The sequence below is a fragment of the Solanum pennellii genome, chromosome 2 (genome assembly GCF_001406875.1).
Source record: "Solanum pennellii chromosome 2, SPENNV200".
Lineage (NCBI taxonomy): Eukaryota > Viridiplantae > Streptophyta > Magnoliopsida > Solanales > Solanaceae > Solanum > Solanum pennellii.
In genome coordinates, this window is record NC_028638.1 from 57,594,997 (window position 1) to 57,614,085 (window position 19,089).

The 19,089-nt window shown below is 32.7% G+C and overlaps 2 protein-coding genes across 4 annotated transcripts; both read right to left on the minus strand.

Moving 5' to 3' along the window:
* Positions 1–567: 567 nt before the first annotated feature.
* On the minus strand, positions 568–5,549 carry LOC107008616 (probable pectin methylesterase CGR2). 2 transcript variants are annotated; one of them, XM_015207725.2, is made up of 7 exons: positions 5,316–5,549; positions 4,294–4,449; positions 4,098–4,137; positions 3,786–3,821; positions 2,646–3,020; positions 1,749–1,804; positions 568–1,070 (listed from the first exon to the last, which is right to left on the minus strand). In XM_015207725.2, exons 2-7 carry the CDS (start codon positions 4,408–4,410, stop codon positions 918–920), a joined length of 777 nt encoding a protein of 258 aa, XP_015063211.1. In that variant the 5' UTR covers positions 4,411–4,449; positions 5,316–5,549; the 3' UTR covers positions 568–917. The 2 variants fall into 2 exon arrangements, with proteins under 2 accessions (XP_015063211.1, XP_027770140.1); XM_027914339.1 differs by lacking the exon at positions 5,316–5,549 and adding an exon at positions 5,009–5,277.
* A 420-nt stretch (positions 5,550–5,969) lies between these two features.
* Positions 5,970–13,070, minus strand: LOC107011842 (GTP-binding protein At3g49725, chloroplastic). 2 transcript variants are annotated; one of them, XM_015211499.2, is made up of 13 exons: positions 12,532–13,070; positions 10,337–10,401; positions 10,162–10,227; positions 9,862–9,951; positions 9,628–9,740; positions 9,374–9,442; positions 8,471–8,615; positions 8,330–8,385; positions 8,159–8,209; positions 7,501–7,555; positions 7,341–7,397; positions 7,063–7,182; positions 5,970–6,953 (listed from the first exon to the last, which is right to left on the minus strand). In XM_015211499.2, exons 1-13 carry the CDS (start codon positions 12,974–12,976, stop codon positions 6,441–6,443), a joined length of 1,845 nt encoding a protein of 614 aa, XP_015066985.1. In that variant the 5' UTR covers positions 12,977–13,070; the 3' UTR covers positions 5,970–6,440. The 2 variants fall into 2 exon arrangements, with proteins under 2 accessions (XP_015066985.1, XP_015066986.1); XM_015211500.2 differs by having other exon boundaries at positions 10,162–10,224; positions 12,532–13,068.
* Between the last annotated feature and the right edge of the window lie 6,019 nt (positions 13,071–19,089).

Genomic DNA, 19,089 nt, shown 5'->3' on the forward strand with positions numbered 1-19,089 from the left:
AAAAAGAAAGTATATATATATATATCTTTCCTTTCAAAAGGGTGTTAATTAAGCAAGAGCCAAAATTTGAAAGTGAATTAATTTTCTTGGTGTTGAATAGAGCTGCCAACATAGGATAGGCCAGCTTGCAGCAACGTAGAGTTGGGCGGGCAGATCATTTTAAGGCCCATCATCATGGGTGCAGCTCTATTCAGGATAAAGAAGTGGTGTATGTAATGGGTATAGCCGTATAGAAAAGTTCTGTTGTTCATTACGAATTTTTGTGCTTATTATATGATTAACTAAAATGGTACTATTTGTATATACAGCTCATATTCACAAACTAGAGGTACTAGGCAAAGCCCTAAATATCCGTCTAATTATTGAAAAACTCAATAACTGCATCAAGTGAAACCATAGAGCATTTAACTTTGAGATGCATGGAGTCAAAGAACCTTCTTTCCATCTTTTTTTTTGCTATTAATTCGTTTTTCTACAAATCCTCATTAACACGAGTCTCTAAAGAAATTGTAAATAACAGCAGCATTTACCTTTTAAAAGATTGTAGAACAGACGGGGATATATATGTGGTTCAAGAGATTTAGATAAGATGGACAGAAAAGTGAAGCAGATTTTACCATACAGAGAAATTTAATGCTAGGTACAGCAACATCCTGATAATAAATAATACAGATGAAAATTCATACCAAATACTAAACCTGTTAACTACATGATCTGTTGGCTGTATGAAACCAAAGTTTTCAACTTTCAATTAATCTTCTTGTACATATTGAATACTCAAAATGATGCAGGATAGTTTTCTTCATTCCTGTTCGCCCTTTGGCTGTGGGAGGTGCAAAAACGAAATTTATATAGACCTGCTAAAAAAAGTCACCGACAATGAAGTGGTCTCTTGAATTGTGCGATGGTTTGATGTGTCAATGAAATGATTTAACATGGAAAATCTGACACCTAGACTTGTATCCATCGCTAGCTGCAGCCTGCTCAAACTTTTTGATTGCAGCATCGTTCTCTTGTAGGCTGGTCTGCACAAAGAAGCGTGCCCACCAAGAAGAGCTCCGCATTTTTGCCTATACATGGAAAACCAAATTCTCTTAGCTATAATTTCAGAGCAGAATGATAAAAGGAAAAAAGTGATACAAGGGTCATGTCTTCATAAGATTAGAGAATCTATGCCTGAGAACAGTTTTCAAATAAGCAAAAGATCATCAACCTGGTGCTGTAGATAGTACTGCATATTGCAACATCAGTTCTCTAGTTTGTTTTTGTAATTTTAACACTTAATTTTTCAGCTTAGTTCTTGGTTTAATGGTATAAATACCACATCAGGAAGCTAGCACAGAATGCATTTCAACTAATAAGCATTTAACCTATAATCGTCCCTCAGAACATCGAGAGAGATGTTTCTTAGATGAGTTCACTACCCTAGACGTGGGACTTTCATACTTCTGATTACTTTTTCCACCATCGATCACCCAAATAGCAACACAAGACCTTTTATGTGGAATGTGGGACTAATCAGAAAAATTCCAGTCCGCTTGTGAACTCAACTTCATTAATATACGAAAGTATAACTCTTATGTTGGTACCTATATACATTAAATTGAAGTAATCTACTCTAGTAGGACGGGTGTACCACCATAGACAGAAGCTCAAAGTGCATTTAACAGCCATTCAAAATCAATAATCAACTGACAACAATTACCAACCAAAACAAGTGATAACTGAATGATGAGACAGCAACTTACAGGACGTCCAAACTTGGATAGCTCGGCGACTTTAGCTCTGGAGTGACCAGGGTAACCTGATAATTTAGAACAATAGAAAAAATTAACATACGATCAAGTAAAATGAACCACAAAGTGCTTTCAATAACAACAGATATTCTCCTCACAGTAACTTGGAGGGAAAGATATTTGTCTCTCAAAAGCAAATATTCAATAATCATGTGCTATGTACGGCAGTGACAGAGGTAGGCATTTAACTTATAAATAGGAACTCTCTTACAGATTTCTCTTTTTTCCTTTTTTACTTTTTTTCCTTTTGGGTGTTGCACATGTGTGTTTGGGGATGGGGTGGGGGTGGGGGGAAGAAGGTTATAAGATACTAACTCTGGGAGGCAGATGCTTTCAACACCACCTACCCAAACAAAAGAAGGCACTATCCACAGTTGGCTTAATTAGAGAATATATTCTCATAAGCAGATTAACTATATCCAATGAGGATGTTCTAGCTCCAAATATAGACGTATCGAACATATTCTAAAACTAGAAGACTTCTTTTCTGATCTTTTTAATTGGTAAACTGCAACCCTCCAAATCCCCTCCCCTGTCAGGAGTCAAAAAGGATCCCTTTCCCACTTCGCTCCTTTACAGACTTGAACTCCCAACCTCTTGTTGGAAGTGGAGCCCTCTTGTTACTGGAGCAACCTCGCTTGCTAATTCTAAAAACCAGGCTATTGCGAAGCAGTAGTATAATGATATGAATTCAATTTGTATATAGTCCAACTGTTCACCACAAGAGGTATTACCTTTAGTGAGTAATTATAAGAGTTAAATGTCAAGCATTTGTTAGCAGTACTCCAGAAAAGCAATTTTAACAGCTAAGAGCTTTTCACGCAGTGTACCTTAAGTCTAAAAAGTTACCTGTAACTATGACTAGACCATCAGCTGACACCCTTGCTAACTCTGGAATAGTCTTGTTTAGATATCTAGGAGATAAGTAATCTACTGCATCCGAAACGATAACAAGAGCAAATGATTTTGGCCTGTAGGGTAATGGGAATTTGATGTCTGCCACACGTACTATTCCTCTGCGGATAAGATTCTTGCAGTTCACATCAACATCCTCAACATCATAAGGTTCAACACCCCATGCTTCAGTTTCTTCTTCTTTTAATAGTTTGGATACCACGGAACAAGTATCAGGCCCCACGTGCAAAACTTTGCGCATGCTGTCACCATATGCCTTCTTTAAATAAGGTATAGCCTGGTGAACCTCCGAAGTGCAGGTAAATTCACCTGCAACCATCGAAAGTGAGTTGCTCTTTTTGAACAAACTGAATTCGCAAATACAGTACAAACTCATAGTGGAACATTGCACCCTGAAATAAGATATGCACTCTCAACTTCGTTTAGTCTGATAAGAGATGCTAGCAGACATGCTTTCAGTCTTATCCTGTATGAATCATTTCAAGATGGAATAAAGGATCTTTGTAGTTCGTGATGAAGGCAAACTATTTGATGATGTACAAAATATATGATTGACTAAGCTTTGACATATCCTTCTACAGGTTAGAATCACTCAAGAAATATACACTTGTCCCCTATGTAGCTTAAGACTATGACTCTTTCCATGATCTCCTATGACATATTGATCAGTTATATGAAATAAAGAATGTGAATTGCTAGACAACAGATCTTTACTAAATTTGGAAAGATGCCAACGGTTTTAGCATGCAAGAAATGTGAGACTCTTCCCCATATAGGATCCTGAAAAAGCTAACTAACTTGTAGATTAAGGCTCCCTACTATGGGCATCTGAATTAGCGGTGAAACCTGAGAAATTCTTTCCGCTGTTAATTGTTGGTATTAAATCCAAGGTAAGAAGCTTTCAGATTCAAGGACTTTAACATTGATCCTGACCTCCCATATCCCCTAGCAATTCATCTTAAATTATCCTCTTGAAACAGCAAAAGTGTTATCCATTATTGATGAATACCGCAAGCACAGAGAGAATTTAATGGCATGATGCGACAGAAACTACCATGTCTTAAGGGTGCTTACCTTCAAGCCTGCTGAGTGCTAAAGTTCCAGAAGTACCTATTATAGAAACATAACCAATCAGCCAACATATAGAAAGCCAATTACTATAAAGCAAAAAATACAACTGGCAATTGGGATCTTGTTACCACTGAGTAAAAATAAGATAATATGAAGTATGTGTTGAGAGGATAAGAACAATAGCCAATGAAAATTTCTGATTGGTGTAGGAAAGAAAAATATATCATCACAGATGCAGCAGGTGATCCCATCAAATTAGGAAGCAGACAACACTGAAATGATTGCTTATTTTAGACCCAAGGAAAAAATAAATACCTGAGCCTCGATAGAAATAGCCAATAACAAGGACAGCACCCTGAAATTAGTAGATAAAATAGTTAAGTGCATTTAGCTGGAAACATAGCCCAAATTAGGAAACCAGATATTAAAACAAAGTGAATATATATAGCTAGAATGAATCATACTTGAGGACCAGTTATAGTGCCTTCAGATAAGTAATTATGGAACTTACAAGAATGAGAAGGACAGTAGGTAACAAAGGAGTAGGGCGCGATTTCGGATGAAAAAGGCCTCCGAGGCTTCCACCACCAGCAAAGCGCCGTGTGGGGTTTCCGGGCCTTCTAGACATAATTGCTTTTAGTGGAGTATTGAGTCCAGTATGCTACACCTGGAACCAAATTAGAAAAAGAAATTTTTAACCAATGCTCCTCACTCCAACAATAGATATGAACATGTAGAAACAAAGTATTGTTGATCAATTGTTAACACAACGGATCCACAATATGATATGTGGATTCACAGGAAATCAGCAAGTTTTGCTTAGATTAGGTAGATGTATCAAGAAATCTAAATATTTATACATATTTAAATGTAAATCCAATCATTAGTATATTAACTTGAGGTCGTTGTAGGAACCCATAAACTTCATATCCTGAATAACATTTGAACACGATCATGTTGTTTTTAAACCACCTTTGGGTCACACACAGAGACTATTAAGAACCAGTATGGTGATCAAGGATCCCCAAAATAAATATAATAAATGAGCTTAACTAAATACAGCTGTGTAAAGTAACCCAAAAATGGAAATCCACCCAACTTTCTTTTTAATATTCTACATATGGATTGTCACATGCGAAACTACAGCCACTCTAATTTTAACAGAAGAAAGAACTTCATTATCCGAAAATAACGACAGGAAAGTTTCTTGATCTTGAACGAGTTACCAATTATGGTTTTATCTTTCAACTAGAGAAAGTGACTAAATACGCAATTCTTGAAGAAAACAAATGAGCGGCCAAAAGGGACAATGTGGATCTGCTAAAGAAATAACATTAATAACAGCAAAATCAAGATTCAAGATTCAAGATTCAGACAAGTAGGGAATCGGTTAACAAGATTCAAAATTTAGATGAAGTAGGTAATGGGGTTTGACAGTATAATCAAGAAAAAGTATAAAAACAGAGAGATTAGATTTCAAGAAAATGAATATCGGAAACAGGGCAGAAATTAAAAGGGGCAAGGGAAACCAACCAAATCACGACGAGAGAAGCTTTAGAATAGGGAATTAAGGAAAAAAAGAATTAATCTTCAAAGGTTGTTTGTTTGTTGCTAGATTTGGATCTATTGTTGTGTTTTACTTAGAAACATATGCATGCTCAGGTCAGATGGAACGCGTATTTTCTTGGGTGTAAGTAAGTGAAAACCAATCAAAAACTAGCCTAGCGGATGGGGGACCCTGAAAGACAGCAAATGTCAAACACGTAGGATTTCATCCTTTATTATAGAGAGCGATACTATATTATTTTGCCCCGTCGGTGATCCATCTTTATTAATCATAACAATATTACATACTCATTACACTTAACATGAACTAATTATACTCTTTCTTTTAATTTCTTAAGGAAAATGTTTTCAAACTTTTTTAAAGACTTTTACTTTATTTTTTGACCTCCCTAAAATCATATTTAATTGATTAATCACGAGTTCTAAAGATATTTTGGTATGTGAACAATGAAATTTCATTGACGATGAGTTTATCTCTGGTGCGTAAGGAAAATTTTAGGTTTTGTACTCTGTCAACGTCTAAAAAGGAATTGCTTATGAAAATGATAGGGCTTTCTGCTACGTACTTGGTTTTATCAGATTTCCCAAAGTGTGTCGGCAAGTACTGGTTGATAAAGAATATGGTGAAAAGCTACTATGATAACTGAGAAATATACAACCACAAACTACTTCGAACTTTGCTCTACAATTTGATAGTTTTGTCACACAAGCACTTAAGACGTCTACTTCTACAACAACACATGATATGTCACGGCTCACAAGTTATTCAAAGTACATGATGTAACATAAAGGAAATACCATCTATACACTACAGAGCATGTAACTTGCAAGAGCCTGTGAACCCGTTACAATAGGCATTTTCGTAGTTTGATAGCACCTCTTAATATTCAGAGAATGAAATACCAGATATAGAATAACCTTATTCATATTTAAAGTGGGAGTGAAGACATCCCGAATAACTGATGACCACAGTCCAAAAGGCAGCTCCAATCCATGTTCGAATCTTCCATGTCAAGGGGATGCACGTACGTAGTTGTTAGTCATGAGTCCTCCTACCTATGTTAAAGCTTCCACAGCTGCTATAAATAAATACTATTGCTCAACCGCTATTCTCGCATCCTCTGTGCGTGGTGGTCTCCATTTACGGTCAAATATATCCTTCTCTATGGTTTTCTGGGGCTTCAATTTTTCATCAAGAAGCTCCAGCAACTCTTGCAACCCAACACCTGTTAAGGCAGATGTCTTGACATGTGGAGCAGACTCCGATCCAAACTGATTTTCACTTCCAACGACCTCCCACTTGTTAGAGGGATCGTTTTGCTGGACCTCAGCACTCCCACAGCCCACTAAGGAACCATTATAGTCAACCCAGGACTCTTGTTCATCACCTGAGACCAACTCGTCGGTGTAGTTACCTTGTTGATCATCGATGACCTCTCCAAGCTTGCCTGATTGCTCAAAGTCCTCATCTTCATTATCATCATATTCTAGGAGGTCCTCTTCACACAATTTATTGGATGCAACATCATTGTTTTCTTCTAACCCGCTAGGAACTTCATCCTCATTGCAATAACCATCTCCAACAAAATCCTCGCGAAGATCAATCTACATAAATTTCGAAATACTGAAGCAATGCATCTGGATCCATGTTTCAGAATTTTTGAATATCTGTCCGTTTTTAAAATTTAGGGAATGATAGTGTTATTCTACTTACCTTATTCCAAACTTCAATCATATTCTGGAGCTTCTGCTCAGAGACTCCTATCTGCCCGAGAACTTGCAACACTGCTTCCCGCTGCTCATTTAGGTTTGGTGCACTCGAGTCAAGAACGTGCTGCAAGAATATGTAATCTATCAGAGTAGAAACTTTATAGTTCAAGCAACTTTTCTTTAGCTAACAGATTTCAATTCTGAGTTCAACATCATTTGGTGGAGCTTGGGAGCACATAATATGTTAACAACATTGAAAATGTAATTAGAGAAAGAAGATACCACAAGAAGGTCAGCTTCAACAACCTCTTCCAATGTTGCATGAAAGGCCTCTACTAGCTGCACAAAATAAAAAAAAAAATTTTGAAAAATCAAGTTCAAGTGATTGCTAAGGTCTCTGCTGCCATTATAAGAGGACCAGGTGGTGACACTATCCACTCACCTGTATAGGCAATTCTGATATGAATCCCACAGTATCACTGAGCAGCACTTTCCTTCTGAATATTAAGTATTTAATCCAATGACCAAAAAAGGGGGTGAGCATCATTCTCGGCAAAAGGCATAAATCAAATTAGCTACTTCAATATTTTGTAAACCCAGTTACTAAGACATCCCATCTATGCAAGAAAAACTTAATGGACCTCCTTTCCACTTTGAGAAATATCATAAACTTCTCTGTATAACAGGATAAGTCTTTTTGAATAGTCTGACCAAAATAGCTTCATTTTTTAAATTGATTGCTTACCAACGTTTTTGCAACAAAAAAGTTTAATGGAAGTACGAAGCTAACTGCATGAAAAAATTAAGAACTGCAATTCACTTCCAGTAAGAAGCTACAAAATAGAAAAAAATTTGTCAGATGTCTATTTCTTATTTCTCCTATCCATGTTTGGTAAGACATTGATATTGTATGGACAAATTGAAACAAAAACTTCAATTTATTACAGCATCATAGCTTTTAAGAGTACTAACAAACTGTAGCAGAGGTATGTGTAATGAAACATTAAACTTTCCAGATATTTCTCAAACTAAAAGGGAGGTCCTTCTAGTTTCTCTTCACTAGATGGAAGGTCTAACAAATTCATCCAATTTCATATTACCCTGATGGGAGAACGACACTTCTTAACTTGGGGTCCACTGTGGCAAACAATCTGCACAATTAAGAGCCCAAATGTTGGATAGTGTCATATCACTCAACTTGTCACAATTTCAAGCTTAACTGACATCCAGCATCAGAGTCAAACTACAGACTAGCAAGTTGTTTACCATACCGATCATCACAGTAGAGAAAGCTCTCTGATACTGCACTAACCAAAGTAGATTTCCCCTGTTAAGGAAACAATTTCATCCATCATAAGAGATTGCAGTAAAATATCACATTAATGGGATTTACGTGTTTCAGATCAACCTACAGCATTTGTGTAACCAACAACAGCAACTGTAGGAATTTCTTGACCGTCTGATCCTCCATGCCTCTTACGAGCAGCACGCTGCAATGCTCGCGTACGACGAACCTCTTTAATCTCAGATAACAATTGATTCCTCCGTTCTAAAATTCTGAAACCGAAAGCAGTAGAATTAGAAATATATCATATGTATACATGAGCGAGTGAAACACTATTGGATCATTAACAACTAACTGGAAACAGAGTACGGAATGTATTCAGTATATAGACAACCTCTACTATTGACTGAAAATAATTCACTACTCAAATACACGACAAATCCAAAAGGACAAATATATTTCCGCTGACAAATATATTATCACAGACTATTCTTCAAATTACCCCATTCATTTTCATTTTTCTTCTGTAGTTCTAGTAAACACACATGATCACAAAAAATATGATGATATCATATAGCCCTTGAAAGCACTTGTTGCTTACTGCTACAGACTATTAAGTTATATTCATCCACTCAGCTTCATTTTGCATCTGAATCTCTAATAAAGTGAGGTTCATATTCCTTTAGACTCTCAAATAATATTTCTTTAAACGAGATCCTTGCATAAGTTGACTCATACACAGAGTTGTGTATGCAAAAACATGCACAATCAATTATTAGCCAGAAAGTTTGTATAATAAGAACAACTATGCCTCAACGGCAAACTAGTTGGGCTGGGTGGCTGGATAAATGCATCCTCAATGTCTATTTTGCTTGATTTTGACCACGTTTCGTTCCTATATCAATAACTTAAGAGTTCCCTAGCATAAGAAGTTCTCTACATGTTCAAGTGACAGACTGAACCTTTCCAGCTTTATCTATCCACAAAAAACGTTTAACAAAATTATAGTACATCAAGGTCAGTAACAAACCTGCGCCGCTGAAGCTGCAATTCTGTCTCTCCAGCACCACTAATGAAACCACGTCCCCCACTTCCTCTCCTGCAAGTGAAAATGGCATACTTCAGAAACTCTAGCAGCAGCAACTGCAATTTCTTAAATTTCAGCAATCATCTTGGTTACAGTAAACATATAACTGAAAAGTGGACAACTCTGCCAAGAAATCAATTCTTTGAACTTCCAAATGCATCCTTCAGTAGAGATAAAGCCAGTAAGCAATAATTTACCCTCTGGCACTAACTACTTCAGCTTCTCCACCTACACCAAAACCATAACGTCCACCAGGACCGCGCACACGAACAAGACGACTTTTTTTGTACATAAGTGCAGCCAACTCAGCCTGTAAGTTAATGGAAAGTCAGAGCGACTGCGACGGTCCAAATATTCCTTCTTCATTAGGCACAAAAAACGATCATCTAAAAATACATTGAACAACATAGCAAGATAGAGCAGCAGGTCACCTGTAGCTTAGCTTCTTTCGTCTGAGCATGTGCGTTGAAAATCTCTATTATCAGGCCTACACGGTCCAGAACAGGTTTACCCCAAGCCCGCTGCAGTTGAAGAACAAATCATAAAAATAAAAATTAAGGGGAATAAATAGAAACCTTGGCTGATGGATAATTGTAGCTGTGAGATTAATTGATGTCTGCCTTCAGATTATGAATATAACTAACAAGAAAGCAAGTCAGCAACTTTTCCAATGGCTCAATCAGTTTCTTTTAGATCAGAAAATTAATAAACCAACAAGCACAATGACTTACTTCTAAATTTCGCTGCTGTATGCCAGTAAGAATTGCATTTACAAAAATGGCATCTATTTCTTCCTGCTAACAAAATGCCAGTGACCAATATCAGCCTGATTAACCGTTAACAGTTTCATAATGCTAGGAGAATTAATGAATTTATTAAATCAAATTCATATAGTAAATCCTCTACCTGAGTATCCAAAGAATTTAAATGGCATTTCACTGTATCCACAGTTCCAGGTCCAAAAAATGTATCTGCCATAACAAGCACAATGCACAAATTATTTCAAGAATAGGCCACAGATCAAAAACTTACCAAGAGTTGGCTATCCTTTCTACCAATAACTTCAGGAAGATTCACACTCTCCCCCTTAAACAACAAGTCAGCTCTTATATAAGGAAAGCATTTCAACGACCATATTCTATAAGGAAGAACCCCATTGCAAAGGCTGAGGTCTATCAGACAGTTTCAACAGACAAACTTTAGCATAGATGAAGGGGGAAATGTGAGCACAAATATCCAGTTCCAACAATAACTCTTCTGCTTCTTTCTATATCCCCTCTATAGAGAACACAGTCAACTTTGTTTTGATCTGAAGGTGATTAAGGTGAGAGAGATGGAGAGAAAGTGGTATAGAAATTTTTCTTTCCCTTAAGGATGTGGTGTCTGCATAATCATTTACCAATAAGAATTCTGTACTCTTGCCAGCATGATAGTTTCATTTAACACATTTTCAAAGAAACAAAAATGAAACTTGATGAGGAAGTATTAGGATATGTCAAAATGACAGTGCGTCAAGCACTTAAAGTTATTGAATAAAGTTTGTGACTTTGTTGCTTTATAAGTAGCACTATAACTGTCCAAGCCCATAGTTTGTTTCCCCTATTAAGTAGCACTATAGTTGTTCGAGGTAATGGGGGCATAAAAAAGAGCCTTCATATAGATTGATTATTTATAAATTTTACATAAATTACCCAAGTTTCTTACTTCTTTCCCAAGGACAAGCAATATTGCAGAATGGAAGATATCAACTGGGAAAAAGCAGAGCTCAAAGTGCAAATATAACCATCTATGATCAAACCTGTTTAAGCTATTTTACTGTATCTTCCCAGTTTCAGATACTCTTTTACTAACTACAGTCAATGTGACAGACATTACTCTTAGTTGACTGTCTTCACTCCCTGAAGAAATGAACCACCATAATGGAGAACCTTCTTGCTTATTTCAGAGCTATTGATAAGACATAGCAATATCATACTTCACATTAATGACTTCAATTAAAATTAATGCATTTGATTCAATGGGGAAGAGATCATAACCAGCTAAAATGCTTGAAAACAGGTTAAGGAATTGTGTTCAATACATTCATGAAATCTCAAATTTCATACAGGTAAGGAAACCAGGTGATATATGAGAAAACCAACAATTGGTAGCCTTATATTATGTACCTTTTAGGGATGACATCGCGGCTGTAACACAAAATGTATCAATAAATTTAAGATAATAGTCACTTCTGTTGAGCAAGCCTTTTAAAATCTTATAAAAGTTAGACTGTACAGTTTTATCTCAATGTGTGATATCCAGCCACTAAATACACGTGAAGGAATGTTAAGAAAAATATACAATTCTGGCTGCTGCATTGCTTAGATTCAGACGAACTACTTTCCGTGATTTTTTTTCGTTAAAATAGGATGAGATTAGAGTTAGCAGTTTAGAGTAGAAAAGGCATTTTTCTTCACAACATACTCAAAGGTCAGATATAACATAATTCTGAGGTTAGTTTTAACAAATTCAAAAGGGACTCGTCCATGAAGATAACAAGTTCTCCATCACTTTTTATAGGTTGAAAGGGAATTTGGCATATTGCTCGCAGTAACTGTTGGTTATTTGCTTACCTGAAAAAAGAGCGTCAAAAAAACTAGAAAAAGAAAAAAGAATGCTTTTGTTTCAGCAGTTGTCTGAAAAGTTAATTACCCAGTCTATGAAAGAACATAAGAACATAAACCAGGACCTGTGATTTAATCTTGGAGGTCCTGGTTCTTGGTTTTACTATATGTTACAGTTACCTACAGATTTAATACAACTATTGTTTGGATTTCTACAGAGAATTCATATACTGCCCCTAACCCAATTTATGTGAGGATTCAAACAACTTTTCCTTTGATTACGATTTTCTCAAACTTATTAGCTATGTTGCATTATAGCAGATTTCATGTTTATTTTCAAATATGTACATTAAATTTATTAAATATTTGATGAATCTATATCCGATTTCTTGATCAAAATTAAGTGTTCTGACACTCGTAGTGCGAATTGAAACAAAGAACGCAAAGAATCATTTAACATATTACGTGACAAGAGGAACAATGGTATGGAAAACGCACCAGCGCGAATTGATCGAGAAGCCGGGTTTTGGACGACAAGATGATGGGGCATTTGTTTATCAAGAAACTCAGTATCGTAGAACCCATGTCTTTGTTCTTCAAGGGAATTAGCCAGGTTCAGTGCCTCATTAAGTTTAGGCTTGAGAACCGAATCAGGCCGAAACCGAGGCTGAACAACAAATAGCCTTGGAGGACTCTTAGGGTCCGTGTTGAAGTCATCTCCTGACCCATCTTGATGCTTCTGTAGAAGAAGAGAGCTACAAGGTGATGACAGAGAATGGAATAAAGATGATTGAGTAGACGGTGATGGATTAACGAGCAAGTGGATTGATTGAGTTTGAGTAGGCGGTAGAGAGATTGAGAATTGAGAGAAGTGGCGTAGGGCTTGAGGAAGGCGAACCCCGGAGGTTAAAGAAGATCGCAAGTGAGAGATTTTTCTGAACATCGGAGACGACGGTGTTCATTAGGCGTTTCCGGCCGGTAACAACTGATATTACACGGCATACATATGGGGTAACAGTCTCGGCGGTGGAGTTGGCATTGTGCATGTTGGGTTAGCCCAAAACCGATTTCGCTAAAAGTTGAACGGCCCAAGCCCAACCCTTATTGATAGGCCTAAATTAGGAAATGTATGTGACTCTAATTTCACTAAAGAGAAATTTTTCAAAATGTCAATATTTTCATATTTAATAGGATCCATTGTCAATATTTTTAATATTTAGTAAAAATGTCAAATATTTAGTTTATTATGTATCTTGTTTAAATTTTATTTAAAGAATATAATTGTTAACTAACAAAAAGGAGAAATTTAAGGGAGAGAATTTTTTTAAATAGGAACAATTGCTTAAAAGTCTCATCAGTTACAAAAATTCCAAAGTAAGCACAAATTCAAAAAAATAAACACAAAGAACTCATCCCACCTGTTCATCAAATTTTTAGTGTCGATTTTTAAATTTTCATTGATAATATTCAATTTATGTTGAAATGAATTTGATTAAATCGCGTTTTTAAAATTTGTATTTTTTTAGAATATTGTATCAACCTCAACAGATTGTAGTATTTTCATTATGTATGCTATTCTTTTTCTAGAATCATGTATCTTTCTTTAATCGTATTCATATGTAATGACTAGATTATATTGGGATACAATTCGTAATTTTTTTGTAATACAAATAAAAAAATATATATATTTGACAGTTATGTAATACAATTTTGATCACTAGGATACAATTTTAGTTTGCAAGTAAAATACCAATTCTAATTTAAATGATAAAGTGAGCACATAAAATACAAAATTTGTTGATATACAATTATGATGAAAACATAAAAAAAAAATACAAACTTTTTGTCATTGAAATTGAGACTACAATACGAAATGAGCACAATAAATACTCACATTAGTTGGAATACAAAATTGACTTTGTTGGTATATCATTATGATGAACACAAAAAATACAAACTTTTCTGAATACAATGTGAGAATTAAATACAAAATGATCACAGTAAAATACTCACCACAATTTGATATTCAATTTTAATTTGAATTGTAAAGTGAACACATAAAATATAAAAGTTGTTGGTATACAATTATGATGAAAACATAATGAAAAAGAAATACAAACTTTTTGTCATTGAAAATTAAGATTGAAATACAAAATGAGCACAATAAATACTCACTTAAGTTGAAATACAAATGTGACTTTGTTGGTATACCATTATGATGAATATAAAATTTAAAAAAATAGTTTTTATTTGCATACAAAGTGATATTGAAATGTAAAATAAACAAATTAAAATATAAAATTAGCGTCATTTGTGTTCTAAGTTTCAATTATGATATTTGAAAAATAGAACATTGTTGATTAAGTTGAATACCTCTAGTAATTCTAATAGATTCTGCCATTGGAGAGTGATCTAGAGTTTATCAAACCGAAAAAGTGATTTCAACTACAAACAATAATTTTGAACGATTTACACAAAAATAAAATCATAAAACAAGTATTAAAAGACGGATAAAGACTCATATTTTAATAAAAGAGATTGTGTGAATATCTTTATAAATATATTTTTCTGGAAAAAAGAAGAAGAAGAGAGACAGATTTTGAAATGGAGAAGAATTGGAAGATGAAAATATGAGAGAGAGAAAATACTTCATTTTTTTAAATACATGTGAGAGAGGATTAATTGAAAAATTTGTAATTAAAATGAGATAAAATAGGAAGTAAATTAAAATACACAATCCTTTCTAAAATAATGACATTTTTGACATTTTTACTAATATTTATAAAGTATGGAGGTTTTTACTAATTAAGTCAAGTTATTTGACTAGTTTACTAATTTTTCCTTCTAAAAATCCATTGAGAACTTGGGGCAAATATTTACCGAACTATTAATTTCTCTTTAAATTTTAAATTTTGTCCCAATTTTTTATATTTTATGAAAAATCTTTTTTTTTTGTGACCTTAAGTCTCAACTAATTCCTATCTACCTTTTTAGATAATCTGATCGAAATATGCATTCACGTCTTGAAGAGATTATTTAAAAAATTACGAAAAGATTATATTAAACATTAATCAGTTCATATTATAATTATTATTCTTTTCACTAAAAGATTAGTGTAATTGTAATTTGATAAATTATAATAGCGGTTAATTGTGTTTTTAGTAGTTCTTATCAAATTACATATTATGATTGTAGAATAATATAATGATTTTTTAAATATGTAAATTTTATTTTAAAAATAAATAAAAACACTATGTTCAAATTTATGTTCATAATTAAGGGTTGGGACAAATGAAGTATATCATTGGAAGGAACATTATGAAATATTAGTATTCCGAAAATCAAAACTATCAAATATACTTAATAACGAAATTTTGAATGGAAGGAACACTGAATTATTAATATTTCAACAATCAAAACTATCAAACATACTTACTAGTTTTTGTTGGGTGTTAAAATGTGTGAATAAGAAATGAAGAGTTGCAACTTTTATGAAGAGCTGTGACTTTGATGAAAAGTTGCAATATTTATGAAAAATTGTGAATTTTATGAAAAGTTCGAAGAATTGTGACTTTTCCAAAGGTTTTATGACCTTTTTGGTAAGACAACTTTTTCGCACTACCCTTTATTTTCTATAAATTGAGGGTTTCCTCTCATTTTGAGAACAGAGTTTATGGACTTCTTCTTCTACTAAATCTAGTATTCTAAGTGTACTTTATTGGCGTTGAGTGACTCACTAACACCAGCGTTTTGGGTACCAATACACTAGTGATCGAGATCATTTTGTCCTGGGAGGACATATTCCAAATCAAACCTCAAATACTAGAGGAAAATAATTTTCTAAAGGGGACACTGTGCATTCAGTGAACTTGATCTTCTTTTTATTTTTTCAGATTCTGGTATGTATTACAGATTTTAGATTTGTGAATTAATTTATGTTCTTCTTCACTAATTCATAATACTTTGGTAACTTTGTGTTTCTGCAAAGTTTATTGAAATTACTAAGATTCTTTAAACACAAATTGACAACTATTCTTTTTTTTTTCTAATATATTTCTGATTCTAATTTCTCTACTGTTTTAATTTTCAAGTTGTGAAAATATTCTTAAACATTGTTGTGTCTTACCAAATTCTTCAGATTCTATTTTATTCTAAATATCTTGAAAATACAAGATTGAACAACACTTTTATAAATAATGAAATTTTAAATGAATTACCAATTAGTTATATTTTGGTATCGTAAATCTGCTGAATTATTGTTTGAAAGTTTGTATTGTCAACTATTTCTAGTAGCCAGGTTCGGGGTTGCTACTACCTCCTTATGAAACAAATAAAAGATATCAAAAGGTTTATAGTTTACATGAAAGGAAGGTTCACTTACCGGCTTGCGTAGATTGACTTAAAAGGTCGTCAAAGCTATTTTTAAGTCAATTTTTTATTTTGAAAATGTTTGACAAATATAAAAAATAACTTGAAATAGATCAAAAATGACTTAGAATAAGTTATGAAGTGTTTAACAAAGAAGAAAATGATTTAAAATAAGTCAAAAAATGACTTAAAATGTCAGAAACCAAAAGTAGGTCTCGCCTACTTTTTATTTTTTTGACTTAAAAGTCACTTCACTTTGACTTTTCATTTTTGACTTAAAAATTAATTTTTTAAGTCAATTCAAACGAGATCTAAGTGGTGGAACCAGAATTTTTTATAAATGATTCAAAATCTGAAAAAATAGACATACGAAGTAGCCAAAGATAATTCGTCGTTTAATATATAAGTGAAAATTATTATAATCATGTAAATATAATATAATTTTTTGTGAAAGAAGTTTGGAATGAATCCCCTGTTAAGTTGGCTCCACCACCACTAACCTTTAGGGATCTCCCATAGTGGTTAGTTTTGTAAGTATGTCTTATCTCTTATTTTCTACTATTATCTATGTAGATAAACAAATTTCAACTAATCTTTTAGAGGAGAAAAAGAACATTAAAGAGAGAGATATACTTGGAGTGACCATGGCCACATCCTTGAAATTGCAAGAAATAGACCTTCCTTATGGTAATAGCTGAATTTCCAAGCAATTTGCCGTTCCCGGTTCACAAGCCAAATGTCCCAAATCTAAACTATTTATCTTACTTCTTACTTCTTATCCGTGAACTCTGTTTTTGTTTTTAGGAACTTTTTTTCTTTTCATTTTCGGGTCAATGAGCTTAAATAACAGTTATTAGGACACAATTTTATATACAATAAACACTTCTATCAGTTCTGTGGTATGATTAATTTCAAGTATCAGTTCTGTGATATGATTGAATTCAAGTATATTATCATACTAGTATACTTAGCCGCGCTTTGCGCGGTTATGAAAAAGGTTAAAATGAAATTGCATTTTAATATCAATAATTACTTTAATAAAAAGAATTTTTTGTTAATCACATAATTTTATATAAGAGAAGCTATGAAAAATATTTAGATTAAATATGAATTTATCAAGGAATCAATATATGTGAACTTAGAAAAGTTAAATATTAAAAATAAATTTTATAGAGAAAAAGGGAAGGTAAAGAGAATTGGTTAATATTAGAACTACTTAAATGTAAACTTGTGATTATTTTTTTTTTTAATTTGAGATTTTCTTAGTATAATTTATCTATATTTATGTAAACTTGAAATCTAATCATTCTTTTATGCTTATTTGTAATTTTTTAAATTATATTCTTAGTATAATTTTTCGACAATGTATAACTCGGATAGCTATTAATAGTTAGTATTCATGCATATATAGTTAGCCAACACTATTATAAATCATTATCCACAATTGCTATTACTTGTCCTCGTCATGACCCAGTCATCACATATTTTTATTATTTTTATTGTACAATATTAGATTAATTTAATATTTGTATTAATAACTTTTTAATAATTAAATTTTAAATAAAGAAAAGTGTAACAATATTAATTAGTTAAATTTCATACTTATTATTATTATTATTATTATTATTATTATTATTATTATTATTATTATTATTATACTTAGGTTTAGATATCCAGTTATTTTTGGGACAACTTATATTGGGAAAAAATGTAAAACTTAAAAATAACATAAAAGAGAACAAAAGAGAGAATTAACTACGAAAAAAAGATTCAAGAAAATGACAAATACAAAATTCCTACTTCTTTTAATTTTGTTTGACTTAAACACAAAATATTAAAAAGTATATTTCACATTTTAAATAAATATTATATTTAATATAATAAATTCCTAAGAATAAAAAGTCACAGTAATTAAGAGGATTAATAATATGACTTTGAACTTTTGTAACATAATAAGAGTAATATTTGTACATTATTACACTAATAAAGAACATAAATTATAGAATATAAAAAGACAAACAAATTAGAGTTATTGAGACAAATATTTTATTATAAGTAAATAGAAAGGTAGGAAACCAGCTAAATTTTTAAAATTACAAATTAATCGTAATTTTGAAATAACTTTAGAACTCCCGAAAAATAACAAATATGAAAATATAAAGACTTATTCATAAACAACTTGAAATCTTCTAAGAAAAACAACAAAAATGAAAAATTTAAGAATTACAATTTTACATATTAATAAATAATTTATTTTTAATAAAACCATTTGTATTTTCAAAATTATAAATTAACTTTACATTCTTATGTTCTATCATTTTTGTTAATAAAAATTGTTTCACCGGACTATGAAAGTATATGTACGTATTTCTTTAAGTAGCATATCGATATTCATTTTATACATCTATTCTATGTTTTAAAATATTATAAGCCACAAACACAATAATATTATTAATAAAAAAGTGAGAGATGAATTTACCTAAACAAATAATTATTTTTGAAGAGTGTTATCATTATAATATAGTTAATTATCTAAGAATCATATAGAGGTCTAAGAAGAATAAATTAGATATTTTTCTCAAAAAAATTTCAGGATTTCTATCTTCATGAACATAAACAAATAATATTAAATGTATGATTCAACAAAGAAAGAGTTGTAATTATATTAGACATATCAAATTATTTTTC

Bases quoted from the DNA above. Each gene is read 5' to 3' on its own strand.
- LOC107008616 (XM_015207725.2), bottom strand. From the start codon at position 4,410: ATGTCTAGAAGGCCCGGAAACCCCACACGGCGCTTTGCTGGTGGTGGA. The intron at 3,021-3,785 runs GTAAGCACCCTT...CGATGGTTGCAG, and splicing joins AGCACTCAGCAGGCTTGAAG to GTGAATTTACCTGCACTTCG. The intron at 1,071-1,748 runs GTAAGTTGCTGT...TTCCATGTATAG, and splicing joins TATCCAAGTTTGGACGTCCT to GCAAAAATGCGGAGCTCTTC.
- LOC107011842 (XM_015211499.2), bottom strand. From the start codon at position 12,976: ATGTTCAGAAAAATCTCTCACTTGCGATCTTCTTTAACCTCCGGGGTT. The intron at 10,402-12,531 runs GTGCGTTTTCCA...TTGTTATGGCAG, and splicing joins TTCTCGATCAATTCGCGCTG to ATACATTTTTTGGACCTGGA. The intron at 10,228-10,336 runs GTAGAGGATTTA...GCATTTTGTTAG, and splicing joins TAAATTCTTTGGATACTCAG to CAGGAAGAAATAGATGCCAT.